The sequence below is a fragment of the Pteropus medius genome, unplaced genomic scaffold (genome assembly GCF_902729225.1).
Source record: "Pteropus medius unplaced genomic scaffold, Ma_sr-lr_union100, whole genome shotgun sequence".
Taxonomy (NCBI): domain Eukaryota; kingdom Metazoa; phylum Chordata; class Mammalia; order Chiroptera; family Pteropodidae; genus Pteropus; species Pteropus medius.
The window spans coordinates 9,917,532-9,945,428 of record NW_024350325.1 but is presented as its reverse complement, the minus strand read 5'-3'; the positions used below and the strand labels follow the sequence as shown (position 1 = coordinate 9,945,428).

The 27,897-nt window shown below is 37.3% G+C and overlaps 2 protein-coding genes across 2 annotated transcripts in view; one reads left to right on the top strand and one right to left on the bottom strand.

Moving 5' to 3' along the window:
- Positions 1-10,884: 10,884 nt before the first annotated feature.
- On the bottom strand, positions 10,885-21,215 carry LOC120583875 (wiskott-Aldrich syndrome protein homolog). The gene is made up of 2 exons (XM_039839414.1): positions 20,554-21,215; positions 10,885-11,783 (listed from the first exon to the last, which is right to left on the bottom strand). The coding sequence occupies exon 1, from the start codon at positions 21,190-21,192 to the stop codon at positions 20,662-20,664; it is 531 nt and encodes a 176-aa protein (XP_039695348.1). The 5' UTR covers positions 21,193-21,215; the 3' UTR covers positions 10,885-11,783; positions 20,554-20,661.
- The window catches only part of INTS6 (integrator complex subunit 6), an 82,987-nt gene continuing 75,753 nt past the window's right edge, over positions 20,664-27,897 (top strand). Inside the window, exons 1-3 of the mRNA XM_039839408.1 lie at positions 20,664-21,295; positions 21,693-21,770; positions 22,579-22,728. Coding sequence (XP_039695342.1) covers positions 21,185-21,295; positions 21,693-21,770; positions 22,579-22,728 — 339 coding nt within the window. The 5' untranslated portion in view covers positions 20,664-21,184. The remainder of the gene's footprint in view (positions 21,296-21,692; positions 21,771-22,578; positions 22,729-27,897) is intronic.

Genomic DNA, 27,897 nt, shown 5'->3' with positions numbered 1-27,897 from the left:
CTTGAAACCTCAGGGCCTGTGTTTACTCACCACTTAGACATATTTTTTCAACTATCAAAGACAACCTCTTTCCTCTTCTGAAACTTAAAGCTTATCCCTGCCAAGGTCTCAGAATCCTTCTGTACTTAGAAATCCTTCAACACTGCAGGAGTAGACTGAATTCCAGAAACATAACCAGTCTCCTTATACCACTCCTTCCCCAGAGTTACGGAGTTTTGCTATATAATTTTTATCACTAAAATGTTTCCACTGAAAAAAGACCACTAAAGCCTGAATTAGTCTGTCTCATAGGCCCCCAAGATTGATTCAGCTAGATATCTGAAGTTGGAAATTCTTGTACTAGAAGGCCTCTTCATGCTAGAGAAATCAGTGTGAGGTCTAACTCTGGAAGTCAGGAAGCTGGGCTGCCAGCCATGGATAGCCACTGACCTCCTGCATGGCACTAAGTGTTCCAAATGGTCAAGGAGCATGGCTTCTTTTGTACCTGAGAGCGTTTGGCCAACACAGCCAGTTGTGCCTGTCATGAGAGGATCAAGAGTCAGAATGCTTTGGTCTTAGGTGAGCTCACTTTCCTCATGCATAGATCAGCATCTTTATCAAAAAGTGTGGCATTGTTTTAGGGTTCGGTGCAGCTTAGTTTAATTACCAAAGGTCCCTTTTATGGAAGCACAGCAAGATCTAGGTGGGAGTCCAAGCACTAGGTAGAATTATGGCTGACATTAAATTTTGCTGTTGATTCCAATAAATAAAAGGAACTATTGATTGGGAATAGGACAACATTAGTGTTCCCAGTCATATTCCTAGTCAACATTTAACTGTTCATATTAAGGTTTAGCAGGTATAGCGATTAGGATCCCAACAGGAAACAAATAAAACACTCAAATTAGGGTATTTTAGGAAGGTTTGTAAGGGGGTAATTACAGATATTTGTATTCCCATGTTAATAGCAGCGAACGGTTCTATGGAACCAAGAGATGAAAGCAACTCAAGTATCAAATGGATAAAAAAATGTAGTACATACATATAATGGAATTGTATTTAGCCTTGAAAAGGATGAAATTCTGACACATGGTACAACATGGATGAACCGTGAAGATATGCTAAGTGAAATAAACCAAATACACAAGGACAAATATTGTATGATTTCTTTTTTTTTTTTTTTTGAGTTATTTCTTTTTACTTATACCTACAGCACCTGGTCTTCCTAGGTGGTCTCCCATCCAAGTACTAACTAGGCACAATACCCTGCTTAGCTTCCGAGATCAGACATTGGGCTTGTTCAGGGTGGCATGGCTGTAGACCATGGACCGTGGCTCCAATGGGGCGTGAACCCAAGACCTTCTGCGTGTAAAGCAGACATGCTAACTGCTACGCTATGGATCCATGTCCTGTATGATTTCATATCTCATACTTATATGATGTATCTAGAATAGTTAAATTCATAAAGACAGAAAATAGAATAGTGGTCACCAAGGGCTAGAAGGAGGGAGTAATGGGAATTACTGTTTAATGTGTGCAGTGTTTGAGTCTGGGCTGGAAAGTTCTGAAGATGGTGACTGGTGACAGTTGCATAGCAATGAGAATGTACTTAATGCTACTGAATTGTACACTTAAAATGGTTAAGATAGGACATTTTATGTTATGTATATTTTATCACTGTAAAAAAAATATCAAAAAACTGAGAGACAGAAATAGAATCTATTTATCAGTTTTGGAATTATTGTCGTATAGAGAAAATTTACATAGTGCCTACAGTACTCAGAATGAGTTTCAAGATATGTAATGATAAAAGGGTTCTCCATTTTAGTATACAGAATTTTAGTGCTGGCCGCAGGCTGAAGTTCATATTCACCAGAGAAAGACCTGCATAGCACTAATCAATGGGCATCTCGATGGCTTTTAGGACCAAATAGGTTGTTCCTTCCTTGTTCACTACAGTGGTCTCTGAAGTTAAAATCTCCCGTTCTTATTTTCCTTCAGAAGCCAGCAGAGAACTTCAGGAATAAAGCTAAGGACTGTGACCACATGCCACCACATAATCAAGCTTGCCTAAGAAAGCCTCTAGGAGTCCAGAGTTGCTCTTATAGCCCTATACTAAACCTCAGAAGGGAATTAAGTTACTGGAGCTCTGACTGGGGCAGAGTTCAGGAATTGTGGTCATAAGGTAAGGAAATAATTTTGAGGTTACGACTTGAGCCAAATCTGGGATTTCCCAGGGAGAGCATAAATTGAGTCCATAAGTTAAACCCGTCCTTCACGCCTACGCTATTTTTGAAAAATCGTACTGTTAAGCAATTAAAAGACTATCCTATCATCTGCTGTATATTAATTTGGCTGTCCTAACACAAATCAATTTTAGAGTATAAGTTTAAGCAGTTCAAGGCCAATATGGCAGTTTTACAATGGTCAGGACCCAGGCTTTTGCTATCTTATTGCTCTGCTATCCTAGAGTGTTGTTCTTGTCATCAGGATCCAAGATGTCTGATTATATTCAGCAGCAAAATGGAGAAAAGGTGTTGGAAGATATGCTCCTTCCCTTTTTAAGTTATAGACCCAAAGTCGCATATGTCATTCTGCTTCCATCCTGAGACTGTGGAACACTCACATGCAAAGGAGGCCAGGTGATAGAATTAATTCCAAGTGTCCATATCTCTAGCTAAAATTCTAAGGTTTATTTACTGAAGGAAAAGGTTGGAATTCTCTAACCTGAGTATTCCATCCACTTGAAATACTGGTGATTGCTTGCGCTCTCCCAAAGTGTATGGATGTCCTGGATCCTTAGTATTGAGTTCAGTCAGCTCTCTTTGTATTGGACTAATTTTTTTGGTTGTGGGTATGCCTTACACATTTTCACCCACGTGTGCTCATTCTTAGCATCACAGATTGGTTTTGCTCAGAAAGTATCAGTTACCTCCTAACACTGCAGATTTGTCTTCATTCCTGAGGCTGACAAGACAAAATAGGGCTCATTTCATTGCCACATAAACTTCCCTGGAGATCAGTGGAGTTAAGTACCATTTTCACACTATGTTATGTGTTTCACAATGAGCACATATATTTCCTATACATCGGTTCAATAAGAAAATGACTATCGCCATTTTACCATGAGGTAATAGAGGCACAGAGATGTTAAATAGTTTCCCTAGGTAATTCCATGGCAGAATTGGGATAGCACCCTTCCCTACATGAAAATTATTACAAATACAAATCAATCCAATGCACAAAAGAGTGTAAATGAAGAGCAAAGTGCAAATGAAGTACAAATGAAGAGTTCAAGGAATCCATAGTAAAAAATATACTTTTGGCTGGAGTGGTCACACATTAGGGAGGAGATGGACCATGTGGGAGCAGTAAGATTTCAATAGGTCTTAATATGGATAATGTATTAAGATTTTTTTCCAGAGAGGAAAATCAATAAAATGTGTGTGGAGAGAAGGGGGAGGGAGGAAAGGAAGGTGGGGAGGAGGAAGGGAGATTGATTCTTTTAAGAAATTGGCTCACATGATTGTGGGGTCTGGCAAGTCTGAGTTCTGTAGGGCAGGCTGGCAGGCTTGCAATCCAGGGAAGAGTTGATGTTGCAGCCCAAATCTGAAAGCAGTCATGAGGCAGAACTCTTTCTTCTTTGAGGAACTTGTCTTTTTCCGTCAAGACCTTTGACTGACTGGATGAAGTCCACTCGCGTTATGGAGGGTAATCCATAGGTCTGCTGATTTAAATGTTTATCTCATCTAAAAAATACCTTCATATTTCTAGATTGTTACTTACCAAATATCTGGGTACTGCTAGCAAAGTTGACACATAAAATTAACTATCATAGCTAGGAAGAGGAGAGGCAGACTTGGGTGGGCTTTGAATACTAGATAAATAGTTTGGCTTTATAAAATTATGAAATTTAATAAAGCACCTGAGGCATAGTAGGCATTCAACTTGTAATTCCTTTTATCTGTAGGAAGATTTTGAAAGTTGTTGAGTAATTGAGTAGCATGACCAAAGCAATATTTATGGAATATATTTTTGGTATAATGGTATGATGTATTAAAAAGGAATGGGACAAGGAAAAGGAATGTAAGTTAGAAATCCATTGCCATGGATCAGGCATGATCATTTACTATGGGTCAGGTATGAATATATGCTTTAAATACATTATCTCATTTAATAATAATAACCACTCTATAAAGTAGATACTACTTACCAATGAAAAACTGAGACCTCCCCTCCAGCCCCAAATGAACTTGTCCAAGATCTTATAACTAGTAAATGGTGGAGATGGAATTCAAACCCAAGTCTGTCTGATTCTAACCTATGCTGTCATTAACAAGGGTGGTAGCAATAGAAATAAAAAAGGGGGACAGATTCCAATAACGTCATGGAATTGAAAGAATTGGGCAAATAATTGGATTTTCTAGTGACGGACTGAGGACTTTCAGGAAAAATAGGGTAGTTGTATTAAAAGCTGGTTTTGAAAGAGTCAGAGATTTTTGGATTCATTCAAGAAACATTAATTTAATAATGATTATGTGGCAGGACTTGTTCTAGGCACTGGGAATCCACCAGTGAATAAAACAAACTAACATTCCTGTCCCCACACTTTCCAGTGTGGCGAGACAAAGAAATCAATAATCACTAAGTAAATAGCAGCTTATGTCAAGTTAAGTGTTTTGGACAAAAATAAAGTGGCAGAAGGAGAATAAGGAGCACTCAGGATGGTCAAAAAAGTCCTCACTGAGAAGTTACTCAAGTAAAGACTTCAGGGAGGGGAGGGAGTAACTTAGGCAGGTGTCTGGAGGTAAGCATCCCAGCAAGAGGAGTGTATGAGGAAAAGAAGAGGAAGAAGCGAGGTCAGAGGCTCATCAGATCGATCATAAATTTGTCTTTATTCTGAAATGTAATGCCACTGAAGGTTTTTGTGCAGAGATGTGTCAGGATTAGATTTACATTTTATTATTTTATTTTATTTTTTAATTTGTTTTTTGGTGACATTGGCTTATTTTATTATTATTTTTTTAAATTTATTTTTTGGTGACATTGGTTAACAAAATCCAGTATGTTTCAGGTATTCAATTTACCAATAAGGCATATATATATTGCATTGTGTGTTCACCTCTCATAGTTAGATTTCTGTCACCATGCATTCGAACCCTTTTACCCCATCTCCCTCCCTTCTCCCCCTTACCCTGTGGTAACCACTAGTCTATTGTCCATGTTCATGAGTCTGCTTGTTTGTCCTGTTCATTTGTTGCTTTTAGGTTTATGTGCCACATATAAGTGATATTATGTGGTTTTCAACTTTTTCTTTCTGGCTTATTTCGCTTAACATGATTATCTCGAGGTCCATCCATTTTAAAACCACCACGCTGGCTGCTGCATTCAGAAGAGTGAAATAGGGTGAGGTGAAAGCGTGGCAGCCAGTGTGTGGTTGCTACAATAATCCAGAAGGACTTGATGGCAACGTGGACCAGGAATGAGACAGAGAGAAGTGGTGAGTCTGGATGTGTTTTGAAAATAGATTAAATATATTAATGGTTTGCATGTAAGATGTAAGGGGGAAATGTATAAATTTTAGAGTACAATTTTTGTTTTTAAGTGGCAATATCTAATAACCCTTGGAAACATTGAGACTGGAGAGCAAGGGAGGGGACAATGCTGGAGACAAAGATTTGGGAAACATTCACAGTAGTGCCAGGAAGATGACTTTAAGAGATTCTCTGACAAGTCGATGTGTGTGCTTGATGCCAGTGTATAGCTGGAGAACACAATGGTGAATACTGAAACTTTAAAAATGAGAAGGTTTAGGGGGATGGAAGAGGAACCAAGATAGATAGGGGAATAGAATAGTTGTCATCAATTCCAATTTTGTAATTTGTGACTTAGTCTTTGAAAGACAATGAATCAACATAGTACTAGTACTGCTATTTTTGGAAGTCTCCTATGAATGATATTACTTGACTGTATTTATGATCAAAGCATTTGATTATTTAAATCATCACATAAAACATCTGACAATTGACAGAACTTTGATTTGAAATAGCAAAAGGGCGATTGGTATTCTTTGATCTCTTTAGTTCCTTTTGTTTCAGGCTGTTTAATTTGTGCTTAAGAAAAAATGTGTTATATCCACCTGTGATGAACTATCCTATTCTTCCTATAGGCACTAACCTTAATTTTGTTTGGATTCTTTTTTTTGGCCTAAAACAAGTAGGGCTTATAAATCCTTAATAAACAAAACTTGGCTGGCTTTTTTTTTTTTACATGTTCAAGACTGAATTATAGTTTTAAATGAGTGTTATATGAGCAAGGTCCTCTGTGTGCAAACAACAAATCCAAGATTTAGCTGCAGAGTGAGAATTCTCCTCCTTTATAGAAAGAAGCATTTAACTATTCAGAATGTTCTAAGATAGCACTGAGAATCTCCAGGCTTATAAATCCCACTTGACTGTAATTGGATTTGATTTTTCTTCATGGTCTTAGGTCAGTAAGAATCTCTTCTTGGTTGCATCTCATCAGCCATGATCACCACTGTGCAAACATGGTGATAGTTTGGTCAGATCTTCTCTGCATCCCTTCATACTGTAGACTGTCTCTTCCTTTTTTATAGCCCCTCTTCCTGGTCCCACTCTTAACATTCTACTGTTTCTTCTGAATACATTTAGTGACCGAGAGCATGTTTACATTATGACTGTCATCATCAAGAAATATCTTCTAACATAAATGGATTCCAGACTGCAGATTTTTAAATTTAGAAGCTTCAGGTTTTAAAAAATATATTTGTACATCTTCTCACTAATTCGGATTAATGGAAAATGAAAGACTTGAGTGAACTTGTAATAGCAACAGTCAACATTGAGAGCTTACCATTTGCCAATCACTTTATATATTTTAACTTGTTCAGTTCTTACAACAAAATTCTATAAAACAGTATTACTAGTATGCCCATTTAACTAAGTCTTAGACCATTTAATTAACATGGCCAAGATCATAAGATCAGAAACTGAATTTGAACTCAAGCTGTGCGCCTCCAGAGTCCACATAGAGCCTGTACATTCCTCTGCCTCTATACTTCTTCACAATGAATTTTGAGCTTCATTTATTTGAAACTTTATTTTTCAAGGGTGACAGCACCATTAGCATTTGGGTAGAATAATCCATAGTTATGCAGGGTAGGCCCACACTTTGCAGGATGTTTCATATCCCTAGCTACTGGCACCAAATGGCACCAAATACATACATACATTACATACTCTCTCTCCATTTACCTATATCACAACTTTTCTAAACATTTCATAAGCTTTTATAAATTTATAACTTTTTAAAACTTTTATAACTTTAAAAACACAGCAACCCAACTGATAGGTAAATGCTCAGCTTATAAAAAAGGTGCTAATATTTTAGCTATGTTTGCTCTTCTTTGTTATTTGTAAATAAACAATTTTGAGACCAAAAGATCTTGGAGTTTGACATTAAGTAAGAGAAACTCTGTTTACCCATCTGCCTAGCAAACTTTTTTTTATAGTGCAAAGGTAAACTTGAATTCAGCCTGGGCCGAATCTCAAAGTCATGCATCTGAAAGTCATAATTTTTTTTCCCCATGTGTTTATTTTTGGCTGTCAAACTCAAACCATTAGGCAAACGACTGTTGCCCTTTTACTAGCGCCAATGCTTCCTAAGAAAACCATAACAAGCAAAAATCTTAAGTAGGATAAAAATGAATTTTGTGGTTTTGCATTTTTTAAGCTATGCTAGGTCCACTTTATTACACTTTGCACATTTGGAGCTAAATCTCCAAGGTCATCACATAAATCATATAAATCAACCATGTAACAAGGCTGAAATGTAGACTTTTAACTTCGTTTTTATTTTTTTATTTAAATTAAAAATTTTTTTTCGATTCCAGCTGACAATCTTATATTAATTTCAGGTGTGCAGCATAGTGGTTGGACATTTATATAACTTATGAAGTGATCCGATTACCATCAACCTGGCACCATACATATTTATTACAATGTTATTGACTATATTCCCGATGCTATACTTTACATCCCTGTGACTATTTTGTAACTGCCACTTTGTACTTCTTAATCCCTTCACTTTTTTCACCCAGCCCTCTTACCCATCTCCCATGTGGCAATCACCAGTTTGTTCTCTGTATCTATGTTTGTTTGTTTTATTGTTCATTTTGTGTTTTAGATTCCACATATAAGTGAAATCATATACTACTTGTCTTTCTCTGACTTATTTCGCTTAGCATAATAGCTTCTAGTCCATTCATGTTTCAAATGGTAAGATTTTACTTTTTATAGCTGAGTAATATTCCATTGTATATGGGTACCATATCTTTATTTAATCAACTATTGATGGACATTTAGGTTGCTTCCATATCTTGGTTATTCTATATGAAATGTCATTTGTCTCGTTACAGCCTTTGTTTTAAAGTCTGTTTTGTCTGACATAAGTATTGCTACTCCAGCTTTTTTTCCCCTTCATTTTCCTTTGCATGAAATATATTTCTCCATGCCTTTACTTTCAGTCTGGGTGTGTCTTTCTATCTGAAGTGGGTCTCTAATAGGCAGCATATGTAAGGTTTTGTTTTCTTATCCATTCAGCCATCCTATGTCTTTTGATTGGAGCACTTAATCCATCTACATTTAAAGTAACTATTAATAGGTATACAGGATTGCCACTTTATTATTCATCTTTTTTATGTATCCTGAAATAGATATGCCTAGAAGTCACTCCTCTACCTTTTGGTTCACTTATTAAAATAGACTACTAGTCTTTTTCAATAAATTTTTTATTTTTCAATAACTATACACCATGTATAGTTATTATAATATTGATCATATTCCTTTACATCCCCATGACTCTTTTGTAACTACCAATTTGTACTTCTTAATTCCTTCCCCTTTTTTACGCACCCTTCCAAACCCCTCCCATCTGGCAACCATCAAAATGTTCTCTGGACCTATGAGTTTGTTCCTGTTTTATTTTGTTCTTTAGATTCCATATGTAAGTGAAATCTGTGGCATTTGTCTTTCTCTGACTTACTCTATAGCCTACTAGTCTTAAACAAAATACTTTATAATCTTATGCAATATTTTAGGTATTATCGACAGCTAGGTAACATTTTGTCCTTACCCTCTATTTCCTGTTACATATCTGTTTTGCAACATGCTGCCAGAGCTTGAACAACGGAATAGATGAGATACTTTGATGCTCCTAGGACTTAAAATTTAGGTCTTTTATTATTAGAACTATTTAATGATGATGAAGATTTAAAATAAAATTTTGACAGCTGTGAAATGACAGACAGACCTACATACTCGGATATGTGTTGAAATACATATTATAATTCAGACAAAAAAAAAGGCAACTCACAAAAAAATTAGTAGTCTCCTGAAATGATTTATTGAAATTGCTTGAAGTATTTTTATAAATGAGAAAATAAGGCAGAATATACTTTAAAAAGTAGTTTATCCATAATACAAATACATATTTTAATTTCATTTTAAAAATCTACCATGGCAAACATTTTTACTTACTCTTTGCCCTTTCCTTGAGTAGGGTCAGAGATAGTTAAGAGGAATAGGGTGTTACTAGCACTTTCCAAGCCCTTTTTGCAAAGGAAATTTTCACAAAATATGGTAATCTTCTGTGACTGTAATTTCTGGTGGCTTACTGCCAGAGGAATTTGTTTAGCCTGATCTGTGGAAAGGAGCAAACTATTGGATCTGAGTAGCTAATAGGTTGCAGAATTCTTTATGAAAGTGAAATGGTACTCCTTAAAATTATAAAAGAATCATGTTGGAAGCATTAGTGAGAAAAATGAAACACACTTTTAACTTAAAAATTTTTTTTTTTTTACCTGCAAAGTAGATGCAATGGATTAAAGACACACATTTTTAGTTTTCAAAAAATATTAAAAGTGTCTTTTCAATATTGATATTGTTATGCCTAAACAAATTCTCCTTCACAACTGAGACCAGCTTTCAGCAGTGAGAATGTTGTCAATGAAATAATGTTGACATAAGTACTATAGGTGAAAGAACAGGATATATGCTAAATTAAGGTTGGGGTGAGTGTTGTGGCATGGAGCTGGAAGAGGTGCAACTAAATAATTTAAAGACAAATATTTTCTATAAAACAGGCTTAACTATAGATGATGGGAAAATTTAAGCAAAGGGAAAAGAAATCAAGAAAAAATTTAAAAGAGAAAAGCATGTACAGGCTTCCTGGTGGAACTATGGTAGTTAAAAACTGCAATTTGAAGATATATACATATATATTAGTCTCTTTGATGTCACCATGTGATTCCCCTTTACTGGAATGTTAAATACTCAGTCATTGTATAGATTCAGAGCTATAAGTATTTGTAAAGCACTAAGCGTAATGATTCCTAGACGAATTTTTTTAAATGGCTAAATTCTTTACCTTTTATTACATATATACACAGAAACGCCTCTCTTATTTTGTTCACTTTAAACAAAATATTTAGACAGAGTCTTTATATGAACTTATTTTTGGCTTATTCGTTTCAAAACAACTTATATAATAAAATTCAGGTATGATTTTTGTTTTACTGATACACAATGTATTACATGTACGAGGCAGATGTTAGCTCTACACATTTTTATATCTATGAAATTCTGATTTTCATTTTTGTATGTAAAAATGTTAATTTTCTTATAAAATACATTTTTGTCTTTTTTCTTCTTGTTGCTTCACAAAATCAAGTACCTTATATAAAACATCTCATATTGCCATTCTCATGGTAATGACTATACCAACCAGATAGTCTTGCAACTGAATCAGAAACCCAGTGAACCCACAGACACATCTTTTGAAGGTCAAGATCTTTATTTAACAATATATTATTAACACGAACAAATATTTGTGGTAAAATTTTAATGCTTTTATTTTTTCAACATGTCACCAATCTAAACATGCTGTAGTTATGATAAAATATATTTTTAACGATAATCAAATACAATAAACAAATATCTTCTAGCTCATAAAACATAAAAATAAAAAAGGTCATTTATAACTTTTGAGATTACGCTGCACATTCACAAACTACTGACCATTGCCTAAAATTATAATTTTGTTAATCAAATGAATTTTTAGAAGTGCCATGCCAATATTTTAGTTCCAAATGACAGTAAAAATGTTTTTCTACTAAAAATTATTTTACTGCATTGAATTCTTTACATGTATAGAAACATTCTTTTTATAATCACTATGGAAGAAATTTGGAGATCACCACTAGTTTCATTTTCTTCTAACAACAACAACAAAAGAGCTACCATGTTTTCAGTATCTACTAGGTACCGAGCACATGCTAGGCACCACACACACATTCTTCCTAATCTTGGCAATTGTCCTGCAGTGATGAGACTGCTTGTTGCCCTCCCAACACATAGTGCAGCCACTTTGCAGATAAGAGTGGCCATGAAATATAGCTGGCCAATCAGATCTGAATGGAAATTATTAGCAGTGGTTCCGGGAAAGGCCAGCTCAGCTGACATACTTTCTTTTCTCCTTTCCATTATTTCTACCAAAGCAAACCTACAATACTTGAGGTGAAATAGCTAATTACCAGTTCACAAGCACACATTAAGATTGGCAGAATAAGAAAACAGAGAAAGCCTCAGGTTCTTAATGACATTATAAAACTTAGAGTGAACAAATAAGGCCTTCCTGGACAGCCTATCAGTGACATACATGATAAAAATAATCCTTGTTTTTCAGGTTTCTTATTCACGGATGAATGCAACTCTCAACTGATTCACCTGCAAAGAAAATGTTGACCTTTCAGTCAGTGTCTGAGAGAAGGCAACCCAGCTGGTAGAAAATAGGACAACAATTTGATACATAGGTATCAGAATCATTATGATTTGATTTAAAAGTGCTTCAAGAAGCTTGGATTAGACATGCTATATGAGGAAGATACAATATTACAGGTTATTTAAACATTTTCCTTAATTTTATTTCAATAAATTTTCACCTTGGGCAAGTGTCTGAGTTTACTTATTTTTAACACAAGAGAATTACACTGGTTATTTCTAAGACTCCTTACAGAACGAACCATTAAAATGCTGTGCATATTGCCTATGATGAAACAAACTGGCCCTCAAATGCATTATGCTTGTTAACCTTTGAAGACTAGTGAGCCATAAATGTGCACAATACAAAATTTAACACATAGTAGTCCTATTATCCCTAAGACTTTAGAAGAATAATCTAAACACACATGTAGTATTACATTCTGCTCTGAGGTTTCACATGAATGTGCTGAATGAAATCATTAAGATCATGGACTCTGGTCTTGAATTTTGTTTTTCTAGACAGATTGTTCCTTTTTCAGAAAGAACAAACAAAAGTGCTATATGTGTATAGTACAGAGTATAGTAAAAGCTCCCTTATCACTGATGGGTGATTAGTGGATTGAAGCTTTAAACTTTTTAACTTGAACTGTGAGTGTATTTCATTTGTCAATCTTTTCAAATACAAAATACCTGTAAGATTTTTACTTTTTCTACATTTTTGCAGTTTTCTTGCTTATACCTAATTTGACAGCAATTTCTTTTTTGTGATTTTTGTTATAAAATATTTAATTAAAATAATTACAATTAAAAGTTCAACTGGGGCTTGCGGAAAAATACAACTGACTACACGAGCATGGAACTTGTAGTGGGAGCATTAGTTCACAATTATGTTAAAGGGAATTTTACTAGTTTTGAGCATATACCATGCTATGGGAATGTTTTAAAGAGGTAATGAGGAGTCTCAATTAATCTGGCAAATTAAATGTATGTCATAGAGTTCCTATGTGCCCATCATCAATGATAGATATTGCATAATCAGATGTTAAGCTATTTTATTCACTGTTTTAGAACATGAGTCTTTGGAGACTAGCGAAATTGAATATTAAAATAATCTTGCTAACATCCTAGAAGCTCTCATCCCTTTATCTTCCCATTTTGTTATGAACAAATTACTCCCTTATATTTTGTTGTCTCCTTGTTGTTGCTTCTGTGCCCAAGTCTCTGCCTTATTTTCATGCCAGGTAATAATCCCTGTTTCTAGTCTTCACAGGGATTAGAGCCCTTATCTTTGTTAGAAAATTAAATGATCATGGGAAGCTCTAGCAGAGTGCCTGGTGTAAGCAGGCAATGAAATGTTTATTTTCTTCCCATTTCTTGATGTTACTTTCTAACTCAGAGCTTTAACTATTTATAGGAATGACTGTTCGGTCTCCTAGAGGTTGACCACTGCCTGCCAGGATCTTTGTCCATAAGAGCCCAGATGATCTGCTTGCTTGTCCTTACTATCCACTATTAGCCACTAAAGGGATTTTCCTTGAGCACTTAGCTTAGCCTCTAGTCTCACCAGTTTGGGTGACCATCCACTTTTCATAGCTCCCCCAGCATCCATCCTTTCCACCTCTAAATTTTTGTTTTTCTTTATGCATTTTGTAAATTTTTGACAAATCTTTTAAATAAAAAAATTAAAAATAGAAAGTTGTAAAGCTTTGAATAAAAAATGCTTCTTTATTCAGTTGCTTTATTCTCTTCTCTAGTCTGAGTAAATTTCTCACTTTAGTTAGAGATACAATTTGCACTTATCTTTTAGCACTGATTCTATGCCGCCTAGTTTTACGTATCTGTGTTTTCTCTACTTGTCCCTACACTTTAAGTCAGAAATCATGTCTTATTTACAATTTGCAGAGCCTACGACACTTGTCTTTACATTCAATGTCTGAAAGAAAAAAATATTGAAATGTTTTAATAGACATGAATAATATATACTATTAGTTGCTTAGAGAAAACATTAAATTATGTCATTTTTTAATATTGATCTGATGTCCCTCATGACCACTTTGAAAATACTCATGTTTAAAACTATATTAGAATAATGAATATTGGAAAATCATTTTTAGGGTTTGGCCCACCTCTCTGTTGCCTTTATTTACATAAATTTGTTGTAGGTAAATTACATGAAAACTTTTGATTCTGGAGTAAGTTTGGGCATGATAGTAGACTTCAGGGACTGACACATTGAGTTAGTTAGGCTAGGCTGGTATAATGAAGAGATCATGGTACAAACGGATCCAAAACACATGGCACAAACAGGACAAGTTTATTTTCTGCTCTTAAGAGTAGGTGTTCTTGGTTGGAAGACAGGTTCCCTCCACACATTTACAGTCCCAGGGCCTTCCATTTTATATAGCAAAACCTTTTCCCAGGTTATATAGTATGTCCATTATATGCTAATTGTATTTACTATCTCCACCTCCAAGAAGTTAGGCTGTAAATTCAGTGAGTGCATAGAATTGCCAGATTCAGCAAATAAAAATACCCAGTTAGATTTGAATTTCAGATAAACAACAAATGAATTTTATGTTCCATGTAATATTTGGTAGTTATACTAAAAATTATACATTATCTGAAATTCCAATTTGAGTCTTATATTTTATCTAGCAACTCTATGAGGGTAGGGATTAGGTCTATCTCATTTAACAACGAATCCTCATAATCTAAAACAGTATCTGTTGACTTTAAGATAAATCTCTCAATAATATATAATGAATAATTGGGTTTTGCCTGTCAGGGAGAACCAGTATCAGCAAAGGATACTTATTATTATAAATCAGAATAATACTGCTATTAATAAGATTATGTAATAAGTATCAACAAAAAATACTTTATATTTATTAAGAATTAGATTAACTATCAGCAAAGAATACTTATCAACAGTTAAGGCTTTAATATGTTTCAGCATCTCAAACCACAAAATGGATAAAATCTGTCTCCCCCTAGGTATCTGTAGAGCTCTCACTTTTTTTGGGTCTCTACTCCGTCATTTTATCAATGATTCCTTCTCTGTTTTCCCTATTTAAAATTGTAACTCTGCTCCCTCTACAACACTGTTACCTTTCCTTGCTTTATTTTTCCTCCTTAGCACTTAAAATACCAGATAATTATCTTAATTATCTTATTGTCTACCTCTCCTAGAATGTAAACTTCTAGAATGTAAACTTCATTTTCCTCTGTTTTATTCACTGCACATACTAGAGATTCAATAGTTGAACACATGACTGAATAAAAACCACTGGTTCTTATTAGATTTTATAGTTACCAGTAAGTAGTTTGACAATATTCACTATATATGACACAAGATGGATTTAATCTCAATATCATGATTCTGCCTATAGTTCACCAAGTCCTGTCAATTCTGTCACCTCAATGTCTTTTATAACCTCCCCCTTCCTTTCCCTGTTGACACTTCCATATTTGTTTGAACAAAATTATTCCTATTTAAAAAAAAGTTCCAGTTCCCTGAATTAATGCAGAAATTGCCTAATTGGTCTCCTTGCTTACTCTAGTTTCATTCTAATTCCTCTTCCCAACTGTAACTAAAATTATCTTTCTAAAATGAGAATCTGATTATATCACTCTCTTGCCCCAAAACTTTGTCTCCCTATCACCCAAAGATAAACTTCAAATTTTCTTACATGATCACATGAAACCCTTTATGATGTGGCTAGGCCTCAAATCCTACCATTCTTTTTCACACACATTCCACAACTCCTACCACTCTTTCACACACGTTCCAGCCCTGTATGATTTCCGTCTGCTCAAATATCACTTATTTCTGTAAGATTAGCTGCTCTATCCTCAGTAGTCAGAGTTCTCTGATCCTTATTTTAAGAGCTAACTGCTCTTGATTAAATGGCATTTTACCAATTTTACGATGTATATTTCTATTTTAACACCTCTAAAGCTGGAATTTAACTTGCAATAATGGTATCTTACAATGCTGTCACAAGAAGGCAGTTGTGATGTAGCTATATTAGCCTGTACATGTGCAAATGTAGTGATTATTCTTGGTGTCATAACTAGACAATTGCAAACCCTAAACATTTCCGTGAACCATTTAAAGAAAGCTTATAAATCTTGGTTGTGGTCTGAAAACCTTTCATTGATACCTTCTAGTTGAATTGATAAAGCACTAGCATCATAACTCATAGAATGGAAGCCAATGGTTTGGAAGAAAACACTTAAGACAATAGTGGAGTATTCTTTAAAACAAGTTGCATCACTAACGCTTTTAGTTGGTGGAATTTAATACAGTGTGGATAAATTCTAATTGATAAGAAAGCATTGTGTCATAGTTTAATTAGCAGCATTTTTTTTCCAGTGGTCCGAAAACAATGGCATTTCTTAGGACCCATGGTATCTCAGCATTGATGGAATATGGTATGCTACCCTGCATTTTCAAAACAATCCTCTAAGGTAAGTCTTAGTATATCATGCCTGGGGTCTGCTGACTTATAATAGTGGATTCTTATTATCTGTTTTTCTGCCATCTTTCCATTAGGTTGTAAACTTTCTATGGCCTATCACAGTGCTTGTTACATAATAGGTGTGCAAATAATATTAAGTTAAAAAATTACTGCAATTTTCATGCTCTTTTGCTGGAGAAACCTCTACTGTGACTTTCGGAAATGTCCATTTTCAAGACTGATCTTGAATTATCTGATTTCAACTATTAATGGGAAATACCGTTTTATGATAAGGTCTACTTTCTTTTTAATAGTCCCTAGTAGAAATTTTTCCCCCTGAGGACTGATATATTAGGATGACCAAAATAAATTTTCTTGTACATGTATTATCTGAATACATTCTGCAGCATTTTCACATCTAATTTTTTTATGCTTATTACTTCATTTTTTTTTTATGTGCTCAACCTCTCAACATTCTTGCCTATTTGTGATCTCAAAGAGTAAAGCAGAGAGCTCAGGAAATGGTAAGACAGTGGAAAGTAACTTTATGTTACATATGGAGAACACTTGGTTTATCTGATTATTTTGTTCAGATGGCACATCCCGATACCGTAAATCAAGTCTTTGGCACATAATTATTTTTAAACTGTGTAACCCTGCTTAACTGGTTTAAAGTAATTTAAAAGGTCTCTGGTTGGCTTCTACAAATCAATCTAATTTATCAGTTTTTAATTCTGTTAGTATAGCTCCATTTCAACAATTTAGGCTAGTATTAAAGCCAGAGTCACTATTCTTTCAGAGGGTTTCATATAATTTATTCATCCCTTTTAAATCAGAGCCATTGCATTTAGGCAGCAATCCTTTGAAAACAGCAGCAAAGAGCGTTTTTCTCCCACTTATTCTTTTGACCAATGCCCTTCCAGAAAAATCTTCCTTAATCCCTTAGACTGCAACAGCACAGGGTTTAGCACACACTATTCCAACTAGTTTTCCCTCTAGCATTGCAAGAGCTCACTGCTTCTTCAGTTGAGTCTGATGAAAGAGTTGGCTTGCATTTAGGGGCCATGTTTTAGAAAAATAAGCCTGCATATTATCAGATTCTTTCTAGAATCACATTCTAGAATCACAGAGATTGAGTGAGGAAGAGATCATGTTTCCCATCTCAGGCTTACTCCAAGGCCTAAGCTCATCAAGGAAAACGGTGGGAATCTCCATTACTATTTTTTGTTTTTTTGTCAAAATAGTTGAATTCAAGCAATTTACATAAGCATATAATACAAATCTACAGTAGCTATATTGGTGTCATATTTGTATTTTTTTCCTTTAAGTTTGCAGATTTTAGTTCTTTTAAGAAATGTAGTAACTTTAAGGGTATGTGAATTTGTGAAGTTATTTACTAATACTAGATGCTAAACATATACATTATTTTTATACTGTAAGCATATGTCTTACTATTTATAAGATTCACCTGAAGAGCTTATCCTAATTCTACTGAATCACTTTCCTCTGGGTATGGGGATTTAGCACATTTATTATTACTTTTAAGCTCAATAGATAATACTGATGTGCACCCCCTGGCCTGAACCGCTGCTTTAAGCCATCATCAACCAATAGCTTAACTGTCAACCAGAATAACTAAGAATAAACTTGGCCTATTTCACAATTTTGTCTAGGGATCAATGCTTCCCGGTTTCTGTTGCCTCTTGATTTGCTGCCTATGTACGTCCTGATTTCTATCCCGTTCTGCCTCAGGGCCGTGTCTTCCAGTACCTCTGGGTTTCTGAACTAGAAACCTGGCCTTTGATGCCATCATAAGCATAGGTTCTGGTTATATGCTCCAGGTTGCTCCAGGTTGACTTGGCTCTTCTGATCTTTTTATCTGATCCTGGCTCTCCTATACACCTCCACTTATGACCCTATCATGACAATTTGCTAACTCTACTGAGTCAGGGAAGAAAGAGCTATGCTGTTTCACTGGAAATGATTTCAAATAACTGTAAGAGGAAGTAACTAGAATGCAGGCTCATCTACTTTAGTAGTCTAGTTTGAGTCCCTTCAAACACTGCTTTGTACTTAGCACCCCAACTAGAAACTTACATGAGAAAAAAACTTCAGCCTGGAATAAAGGCCCTCTATTTGTCTAGACATTACCTACCTTTCTGGATATTATTATTTGTGTAGCTGACCCTGCAGCCCAGCTGAACTTCATTGTCTCCCAGAAAGCCAGTGGCAATGCTGTGCTTTCTTCACTACATTTTCAATGTCCAGAAGGACTTTTTCACCAGCAGCTTCCTCTTCCTTTATCCACATATCCAAATCCTACCAATCCTTTAAAGCAGTATTTCTCAAACCTGAGTAATGTAAAATTCTTATGATTCTAGAGAATACAATTTTAGACAGGCAGAGGTCCAGAGACCACAGTTTGAAAGGGCTGACAGAAAACTGAAGACCAATTCCATGAAAATCTTCCGTTTATAAATTATCACTTTAAAAGAATAATTTTGTATTTGTAATTGGTAAAACAATTTGTATATTGTCGTTAAAACGAAAACAAAAAGTTTAAAGAATCAAAGAATTCTGATTCTTAGCTCCAGGCCTAGGATTCCAGTTTTAGAAACACTGGTTTAAAGTACAGCTTAAACATACTGACCTTGGAAAATGTTCTTTCATCACCCTAGGGTAACATTTTTCATTTCTGAGTTATTTGCTATCTAATCACTTTTTGCCTTGTAGTAGCTAATAATATGTAATATTTTTCTAGAAAAACCATAAACTCTTTGAAGGCAGGGACCTCACTTTAACTCCACTAGTCCTCAGCAAATACTGGATGTTAAGACCTGTATTTCATCTTACTCGGTAGTCCAAATCTCTTAAAAATATCTGTGTTCTATGGTACATACTCACAGGCCAGCATATTACTGAAATAGCCCTACTATAAATTAACAAAAAGTTCAGAGACTGTCTTAAAAAATTAGGAAAAGTCCAAGTTATAAAACTCAAGATTTAAAAAAAGTGCTACATAGCAATTCTCTTCAGTGTTAATAGGAACGATTTTAAAAAATGATCAGTAGGTAATTATAAATTTCAAGGTAAAGAGTTAAAAAAATTGAAATGCAAGGCTAGTAAGCAGCTTTATAAATACCCACATAGTCTTATAAGGGGTGTCATGTCCCTAATTCAACTTATCTTTCAAGCAGTCTTGTTTTTTAACCAGTTTGAGGAAACGGTTTTTCTTGGATATTTAGAATTCATTACTTCAAGCATGATAAGGGCTTTAAAAAAAAAACCTAGAACGTCTTCCCTCATAGAGTATTTGGAAAGGGTCTGAGAGACAGCATACAGCGAAAGTAAAAGTAGAAACGGTTGAGGAATCCATTCTGAGTCGCCTGGGTAAGCTAGTCAGTTTCTTCATTTAAAACTAAAAGTAATGGACTATGGTTTGCTAAGGCCCCTTTTAGCTCTGAAATTGACTTTCTAAGTAAACAGGGCTTGAGAGGTATTTCTTTGGGTAGAACCGGTTTTTTCTTTGAGAATAAAAAGAGCAACAAACTGTTTATCGATATTGAGTCTTCCTCCATGCTCTTTCAAGACTGAGATAGAAAAAAGTGGTTCGTTTTCTTTTTGGTGGGTCCTTCAACAGGAGGGCTCCTAGCCCGCTCCCACGCCACTACGAACGAGATCTAACTCTAGTCCTCACCCCCCAGCGGGAGCGGTGTGACTCGCGAAGATTAGTCCCTGGTCATAAACAACCTCTCACTTCCCCTCCCCCGCCTCTGGGACCGCCTACGTTGGGGCCGGCCCTCCGAGGCCCAAGGAACCTCCTCCGGCGACCGCGGGCCTGCCCCCTTCTGCTAACCGGGTGTTAGATCTTTTACTTCAACCGCCCCTCACTTGTTCACCAGGCAAGGGGTTCGCTACAGCGACTTCGAAAGGGGAGCTCAGGCCAGCCTCCATTTCCTTCTTCCGACCCCTATCACCTCGAACAGCCAAAGAGAGGCTAGCAGCACGGACGCGCAGACTCACAGCCGTGGCTGACCTGCGCGCGCCGACGCGGCTTCCGCCCCCACCCCGCGATCCTTCCGCGGCCCGTCTCCGCCCCTTCCCGGAGCCCGCCTCCGCGTCTGCCGACCCGCCTGCTCATCCCTAGCGCTCGCTCTCGCGCGCACCCGACGCCCCGCCTTCGCGCGTGCTCAATAACAGTTCCCGGAGGCGGCCTACAAGCTTCTCCCGCCCCTGAGCTGTTTGAATATGCTAATAAGAGCCTAGGAGCTAACCAATAGAATGGCGGGGCGGTGCATCACGTGGCTCGAGGACGTGTCAGGAGGCGGAGCCTTTGCAGCCCCTGCCCGAGTTAAAACCGGAGTGTGAGAGAGAAAAGCGCTTCAGTAGCGAGAGGGGCTGAGAAAGTGGTGACACCGCCGGGGTGCGGAGGGAGTCCCTGAAACTTCTCCCAACAGCCCCAGGGCCAATCTCCCCTCAGCCCACTCCCCTCTTCGCCAGCTCCCTGGTCCCCACTCCCTGCACCGGGGGTGGGGTGGGGAGCCAGGCCCGTCTCCCGCTGGGACACACACAGGGGCCGGGAGCGGGGACGGGACCCCCGAGGCGGGGGGGACGGACCGACAGACAGACGGCCGGGCGCCCGCCCCAGCGGGCAGGCAGGCAGGAGGAGGCGGAGGCGGAGGCAGGGGTACGACGGGGAGGACTGGGTCTGGGAGTTTCCTCTCAACTATCGGGGGAGAAACTCCCCGCAGCCGGAGGAAAGACCCAGACGGTGTTTTCCTCCCGGGGGCCGCGCTCTCCCGCCCCGCGTAGCGGCGGTCACCACCGCCGCCGCCACCGGCGCCTCCACCTCTACCATCTCCTCTTTCTCTACCACCTCGGGCCCCGGTGTCCCCGGCCAGCACTATGCCCATCTTACTGTTCCTGATAGACACGTCTGCCTCTATGAACCAGCGCAGCCATCTGGGCACCACCTACCTGGACACGGCCAAAGGCGCGGTAGAGACCTTCATGAAGGTACCGACTGACCGAGCCAGGGCGGCGACCCCGGCCCGGCCGGCGGCATGGGTGGCGGGGAAGGTGGCCGGGGGCGGCGAGGCGGAGGTGTCGGGGACCTGACTGCAGGAGCTGCCGGGCTCGGGGACCCCCTCCCCCACCGCGCGGGCGGGCGGGCAGGGGGCAGCGAGGCCAGGCCGGCCCGGGCCGGGCTCTGGCCCCGGGCACCTGTGTGGAGCCGATCTGTGTGTGTTTGTGGGGGGGGGGAGACAGCGTGGAGGGGTGGCCGCTACATGTGCAGTATTGTGGGGGGGCGGCGGGGCCGCTGGGCGCCCCTTCTCCGCCTCATAACCTCGCCTGTGTGTTTCCCTCTTGCTCGCCCTGTTCCTCCTCTCGTTCCCCACCCGCTTTCCCGCAGCTCCGTGCCCGGGATCCTGCCAGCAGAGGAGACAGGTATATGCTGGTCACTTTCGAAGAGCCGCCCTATGCTATCAAGGTAACAGCCCTCGCCCTCCCCCTTCCCTTCCCTGTTCCTTCCTCGCTCGCCCTCCCCGCCCCCCCATTCACCCTTCATTGTCTCCCTCCCCCACCCGCTGTGCTCAGGCGCTGAGGTCTTTCCCCCTGCGGGCTCCCACCCCCTCCCCCGCTCCGGAGCGTCCTGGCGCGGCGCGGAGTCGCCGGGCCACCGCCATCCCCTCCCCAGCCCGGCCCGGCGGCGGCGGCGGCGGCGGCGGCGCTGCGATCAACATGGCCGACATTTCCCCTCCGCGGCGTGAGCGGCAGCAATGAACTGTGGGGGATATTTATTCAAGTTAGCCCGAGTGACAGCCGGGCCCGGCCTCGCCGAGCCCGGGTTTGCATTAAAGGGGAATCGGCCAGAGGCCTGGCCGTGCTCCCCCAGGCTGGCGAGCAAGCCGCTTGGGGGGCTGTGGGGCTTGGTCTTCGGATTCTTCCCGAGAGGGCCTCAGGCCAGTGGAACAGCTGTAGGTTAACTTCAGAAGTCCTGCTAACGTCTGCTTTCCACTGGCACTTTGCATCCCTAAATTTTAGGTATTAGGTTAGGGAGTAAATTTCCCAGGAAGTTATAAAGTAGTCAGGCGGTTAGCTAGCAAAAGAGGTAGCTCAGGCAGGTTTATTCTTAGCCACGGTTGGAAGAGCGTTTCCTGAGCAGTGATAGTTTTAACACGTTAATCAAAACACTGTAAAGTGAAGTAGCTAATTGATGAACCACAGATTGTAGTGGCTCTCCGTGTATACGTGACTTTAAAAGATGAAAAAAAAAATTCTAACATTTATCTTTTCAGGCCGGGTGGAAAGAAAACCATGCTACGTTTATGAATGAACTGAAAAACCTTCAAGCTGAAGGACTTACGACTCTTGGCCAATCCCTAAGGACAGCTTTTGATTTATTAAATTTAAATAGATTAGTAACTGGCATAGACAACTATGGGCAGGTAGGTTGAATATTAAGGTGGAAAAACATTTCATTTTTCTTTTTGTGAAAAAACACAGTCCAGTCCAAAAACTATATAACATGAAATACAAGTATAAAACATTTCAGATCAAAATCCAATATACACATAATAGAAAAGTAAAACCGATCGTACTGTATATGGTTGTATAGCCCTTTTTCTCTTAAAGTGTATTTGTATTCAGAATCAGAATCTGAATTGTTTACTATAACGTTGACATGAATTTGGTTTCAATACCTTGCACTCAGGACACGAAAGGGAAAACATCCTGCCTTACTACACAATTTCCCTGTTACTCTACCCACAGGCAGTCTGCCATCACAGACACTAGTTGATCAGCCGTTTTTATTTATTACTAAACTTGTTAGAGGAAATTATATCAGGGTTTAATTTAACCATATTTTATAACTACTCTGGAAAGTAAGATTTTTCATTGGAGTGCAGTAATTGGCTAAATACATTAAGATTTTTCAGCTTTTGAAGCATTTACAATAAGCAATTATGTGGAAAGAATTCTGAATTCATTCCTAAATTAAATGGCAGGTCCAGAGGTGATTTTTTTTTTTTTTTAAACTCCAACCCCTTGGAAAAGAGGCTGTTTGAAAATACGAAAGAACCTTTCCTTCCTCCCTTAACACCCTCCACCTCTATTGCCCTTGCTTTTATCTATTTGAAGATAAGATGAGCTTTAAATCACAGGATGGTTCACTATGGAATAATGTAAGGTGGTCCATTATTACTTTTTTTGAGATTGCTGGCCTGGAAAATAAAAGATAATTAAAGAATGTGTAGTGTTACAACATAAAAGAATATTAAACCCAAGGAGTTCAATTTTTATGCTGTAGTGCAAAGCACTGTTACCACAATGATACGTTTAGGTATACGTTTTGTTCTTTCCCCAGTTCCATGAGCCACAGTTTTCATGAGTTTCACAAATTTCTCCTTACTATAAGTTGTGGCTGCTTTATATAGACAGGAACAGAATAGTTCCCTTGTTTCAGTGATGTTTGTACTTCTTAGGGGTAATTTAGCCATATAGCATTTAAAGTATATGTTGCAATTCAGAGTCACTTTGTTTCTATTTTTACTAAATTGCATTTCCATTTAATTAAGTAAATGTATTTTACTACATTAATATTTTTATGTTTTCTCTGCTGCTTTATTTTGCAACTCTTAGTAATTAGGCAGATTTGCTATAATTTTTCAGTTTGTTTCTATAAAATAATGGATTTCTTTCCCTTTTATATCCCTTTGTTTTATGTAGTGCTATACAGTCTTTCATTGCTTAAGGTTTTGGTCTAAACTTCCGGTTCAAAGACAAATTTGAAACTTGCCATTATTTTGTTATCATTATTCGTTGTCAGTATATAGCAGAAACTATTGATTTCCTGTTTTTCTGCATCACATTTCATAAGTGGGAAAGGCATTTAAACACATTTACTTCCTACCAGCTAATTAAAAATGTTTCTTAAGGTACTTCCTTAGAAAAACTGATTGTCATGGAGAGGCTGAGGACATTTGTAATTTAAACCTGTATTTTCCTTTTCCCAGTTGCCATCTTCCTCTGGAGAACACTTAAGTTCTTGTCTGTAAACCTTACAGAAAGTTTGAGGTTGAAGGTGGTCCTGCTGTGCTGTTACCACTTTGACCAAGAGAAGAGCCTGGAGATTAGGATGTTTTTGCATTTTAGGACTTATTAATTCAGCAAGAGAAAGGAATAATGCTTCTCAGTTTTTTTTGATGAAAGCAAGGATACAAGGAGTAATATTAATGCTTATATCTTGAATTGGCACATAAAAATGACATTAGTATTAAACTAATTTAGGAAGCTACAATTTCAAAATGAAAATGATTGAGTACAATGTTTAGTAAGAAGAAAACATCTTTCCAGAAGATATTTTTCATCATAGGACTTTCCCTTGCTAATTTAGATATATTTACAATTCAAAGAAAGGATAAATTGTAAAGACTTCTGAATGTCTCAAATACTTAATGCTAAATATAGTTCATGTATTTTCTTATTTTGCAAGAGTACTTTGTATCTGCCTATTTTCTGTGGAAAACCTTTATTCTGTAACCTCTGTTTTTACATAAATACTTCCCTTTCATGTTCTACACTGGGATCTGTGGAGCCCATAATACTAAATACTTGTATGTAATCTCAGTAATTGAAGGAAATGAGAAAAGGTGAGCTAGATGAAAAACAGCATATTGATTTTATAGAGCACCTAAAAGCCATTTTTTTCTGGATAATCTTAATGTGGGCATGTGTGTGTGTGTATGTACATACACATTGTGTATATGTCTATGTAAACATAGAGATATATAGATACTGCCACATCTGCTCCTCCCACAATACATGCACATAGGTGATTTTCTGAACCCACTCCAAAAGTTTTTAATATCTATACTGCATCTGTTAATTAGCATACCTACAAATAAAACATTGTTGAGATATTAGCTGGGCTACTAACAATTTGCAGTGCTTCAATAAGGTTAAAGTAGGTGAGAAATTCTTGGATATTTTCCTTAAGCACTTTGGATATTCCACTAAAAAATTCCTTGTATATAGATAGGAGTCCTTATAAGTATTTAATTTTGATAAGCAGTACTATTTGCAGGCATTTCTACAATTACGGAACAATGTAGGTTCTAGTCAGTCTTTAATTATAGCAGCACCTCTTAAGTTGCTTATCATTGCAACTTCATAGGTATTTTATAGGTATTCACTAGAGTTTCAGATGATGATCTTTTGAGAGCCACCGAAAATCTGAGCCAGGCTTAATATTTAAAGTTAGGACAAGTCTATAAAATTTTAAAAGTCTGATTAAAATTTTATGCACAGATTGGTTTATTTTTCACATTGTTCCAAATTGTTATGTTTTCAGTGTTTCAACATTTTTTTTTTTTTTCGAAGTTAGATTCCAGTTAGATTTAGCTGTTAAATATTACTCTGGCCTGTAATTCATCATTTTTGTCACTGAACTGATTCAACACTCTTACTACCCAATATACTAGTACTGACTAGATTGTTCCAGGACTTAAAATGGGACCTGATGTACTACTTTGTATCCTCACTGTGAAGATAATTCTTGACCAATCCTTAAAATGAGATATGTGTTTAGTTTTTTCAGGATTTTCAAACCGAGTGTTTACTTCGTTGAAAAATGGTGGCTTTTAGACAAAATCAAATACAGTGAATCTTAGGATAATTTTAACCAGTTTAATTCTTCAGCATAAAGAACTATTTGTGAGTTTAACAGATAATTCAGGTAGAGTTCTAATAATACTTTATTTTTCCTTTACCTAAGCAGAAACTGTTTAGTACTCAATGAGTACAAAATATAGGTTTCCCTTCTATGTTGGCAGGTCAAGTAATGAAAACTTGACACCTATTTGGGTTTTTGGTTTTCCACAAGCTATCAACAAATATATTAACAATAGTTTGGTATCTACTGACGATAGGCATCTTTTCAAAAGAAAGTAGATTATTGTACTTGAACATACTACTGTGCTGAATGTGAACTGAAACACAATGATTAATTGAATTTGGTAAATGTTTTAAGTCCCTGAACTTTTTATCTTGATTTTAAAATTCTGGTAAAGAGTATGTAACATCAAATTTATAATCTTAACTATTTTTAAGTGTACAGTTCAGTAACGTTAAGTACATTTATATTGTTGTGCAACCAATCTCCGGAACTTTTTCATCTTGCACAACTGAAACTGCCCATTAAATAATAACTCCTCATTTTCTCCTCTTCCCAGCCTTTGGCAGCCACCATTCTGCTTTCCTTGTCTATGAATTTGACTACTCTAGAGATAACCTTGTATAAGTGGAATCATAAAGTACAGTTGACTTTTGAACAACACTGGGGTTAGGGGTACTGACCCCTGCACAGTCGGAAATCTGCATGTAACTTTTGACTCTCCTAAAGTTTAACTAATAGCGGACTATTGACCAGAAATGTTATCTAAAGTTGATTAACACGTATTTTGTATGTTAAATGCATTATATACTGTATTTTTACAACAAAATAAGCTAGGAAAAATAAAATGTTAGAAAAATCATAAGGAAAAGAAAATGCAATTACAGTTATTGGAAAACATCCATGTATAAGTGGACCTGTGCAGTTCAAACCTATGTTCAAGGGTCAACTGTATTTATATTTTTATGACTGGCTTATTTTGTTGAGTGTAATGTCCTCAAGTTTCATAAATGTTGTATGTAGCATGTGTCAAAATTTCATTCCTTTTTAAGGTTGAATATTCCATTTTATTTATATACCACATGTTGCTTATCCATTCATTTGTCGATTAACACTTCTATCTCTTGGCCACTATTAACATGGTGTGCAGACATGAAAGATCTTGCTTTCAGTTCTTTTGACTATATACCCTGCATATCATGTAGATCATGTAATTCTCTTTTAAAATTTTTAAATTTTTGAGGCACCACCATATTGTTTTCCATAGCGGTTACACTATTTTACATTTCTACTAACAATATACAAGAATTCCAGTTTCTCCACATCATTGCCAACACTATTTTCTGTTTTTCTGATATTAGCCCATCCTAATGATTTATTTGCATTCACCTATTATGTATGTTGAACATTTCTTCATATACTGGTTGGAAATTTGCATTTTGACTTTGGAGAAATGTCTATTCAGGTCCTTAGTTTATTAATTTTGGGGTTTTTTTTTTTTTTGAGTTATAGGAGTTCTTTAAACATTCTGGATATCAATCCATTATATTAATGTGATTTGCAAGTATTTTTTCCCATTCTGTGGGTTGCCCTTTCACTGTTGATTGTCCTTCGATGCACAGAAGTCTTAATTTTTGATGTAGTCCAGTTTATCAGTTTTTCTTTTGTTGCCTGTGTTTTTGGTGTTGTATTGAAGCAATCATTGCCAGATTCAATTGAAGTTTTATCTCTATATTTTGTTTTAGGAGTTTTAGGTCTTACATTAAGTTATTCATTCTGAGTTAATTTTTGTTTATGGTGTACGTTAAGGATCCAACTTCATTCTTCTGGATGTGGACATCTAGTATTCTCAGCACCATTTGTTGACAAGACTGACCTTTACCCACTGAAAGGTCTTGGCAAGTCCATGAACTTTAAGCCTCCTAAAATTATTTTCAATAAT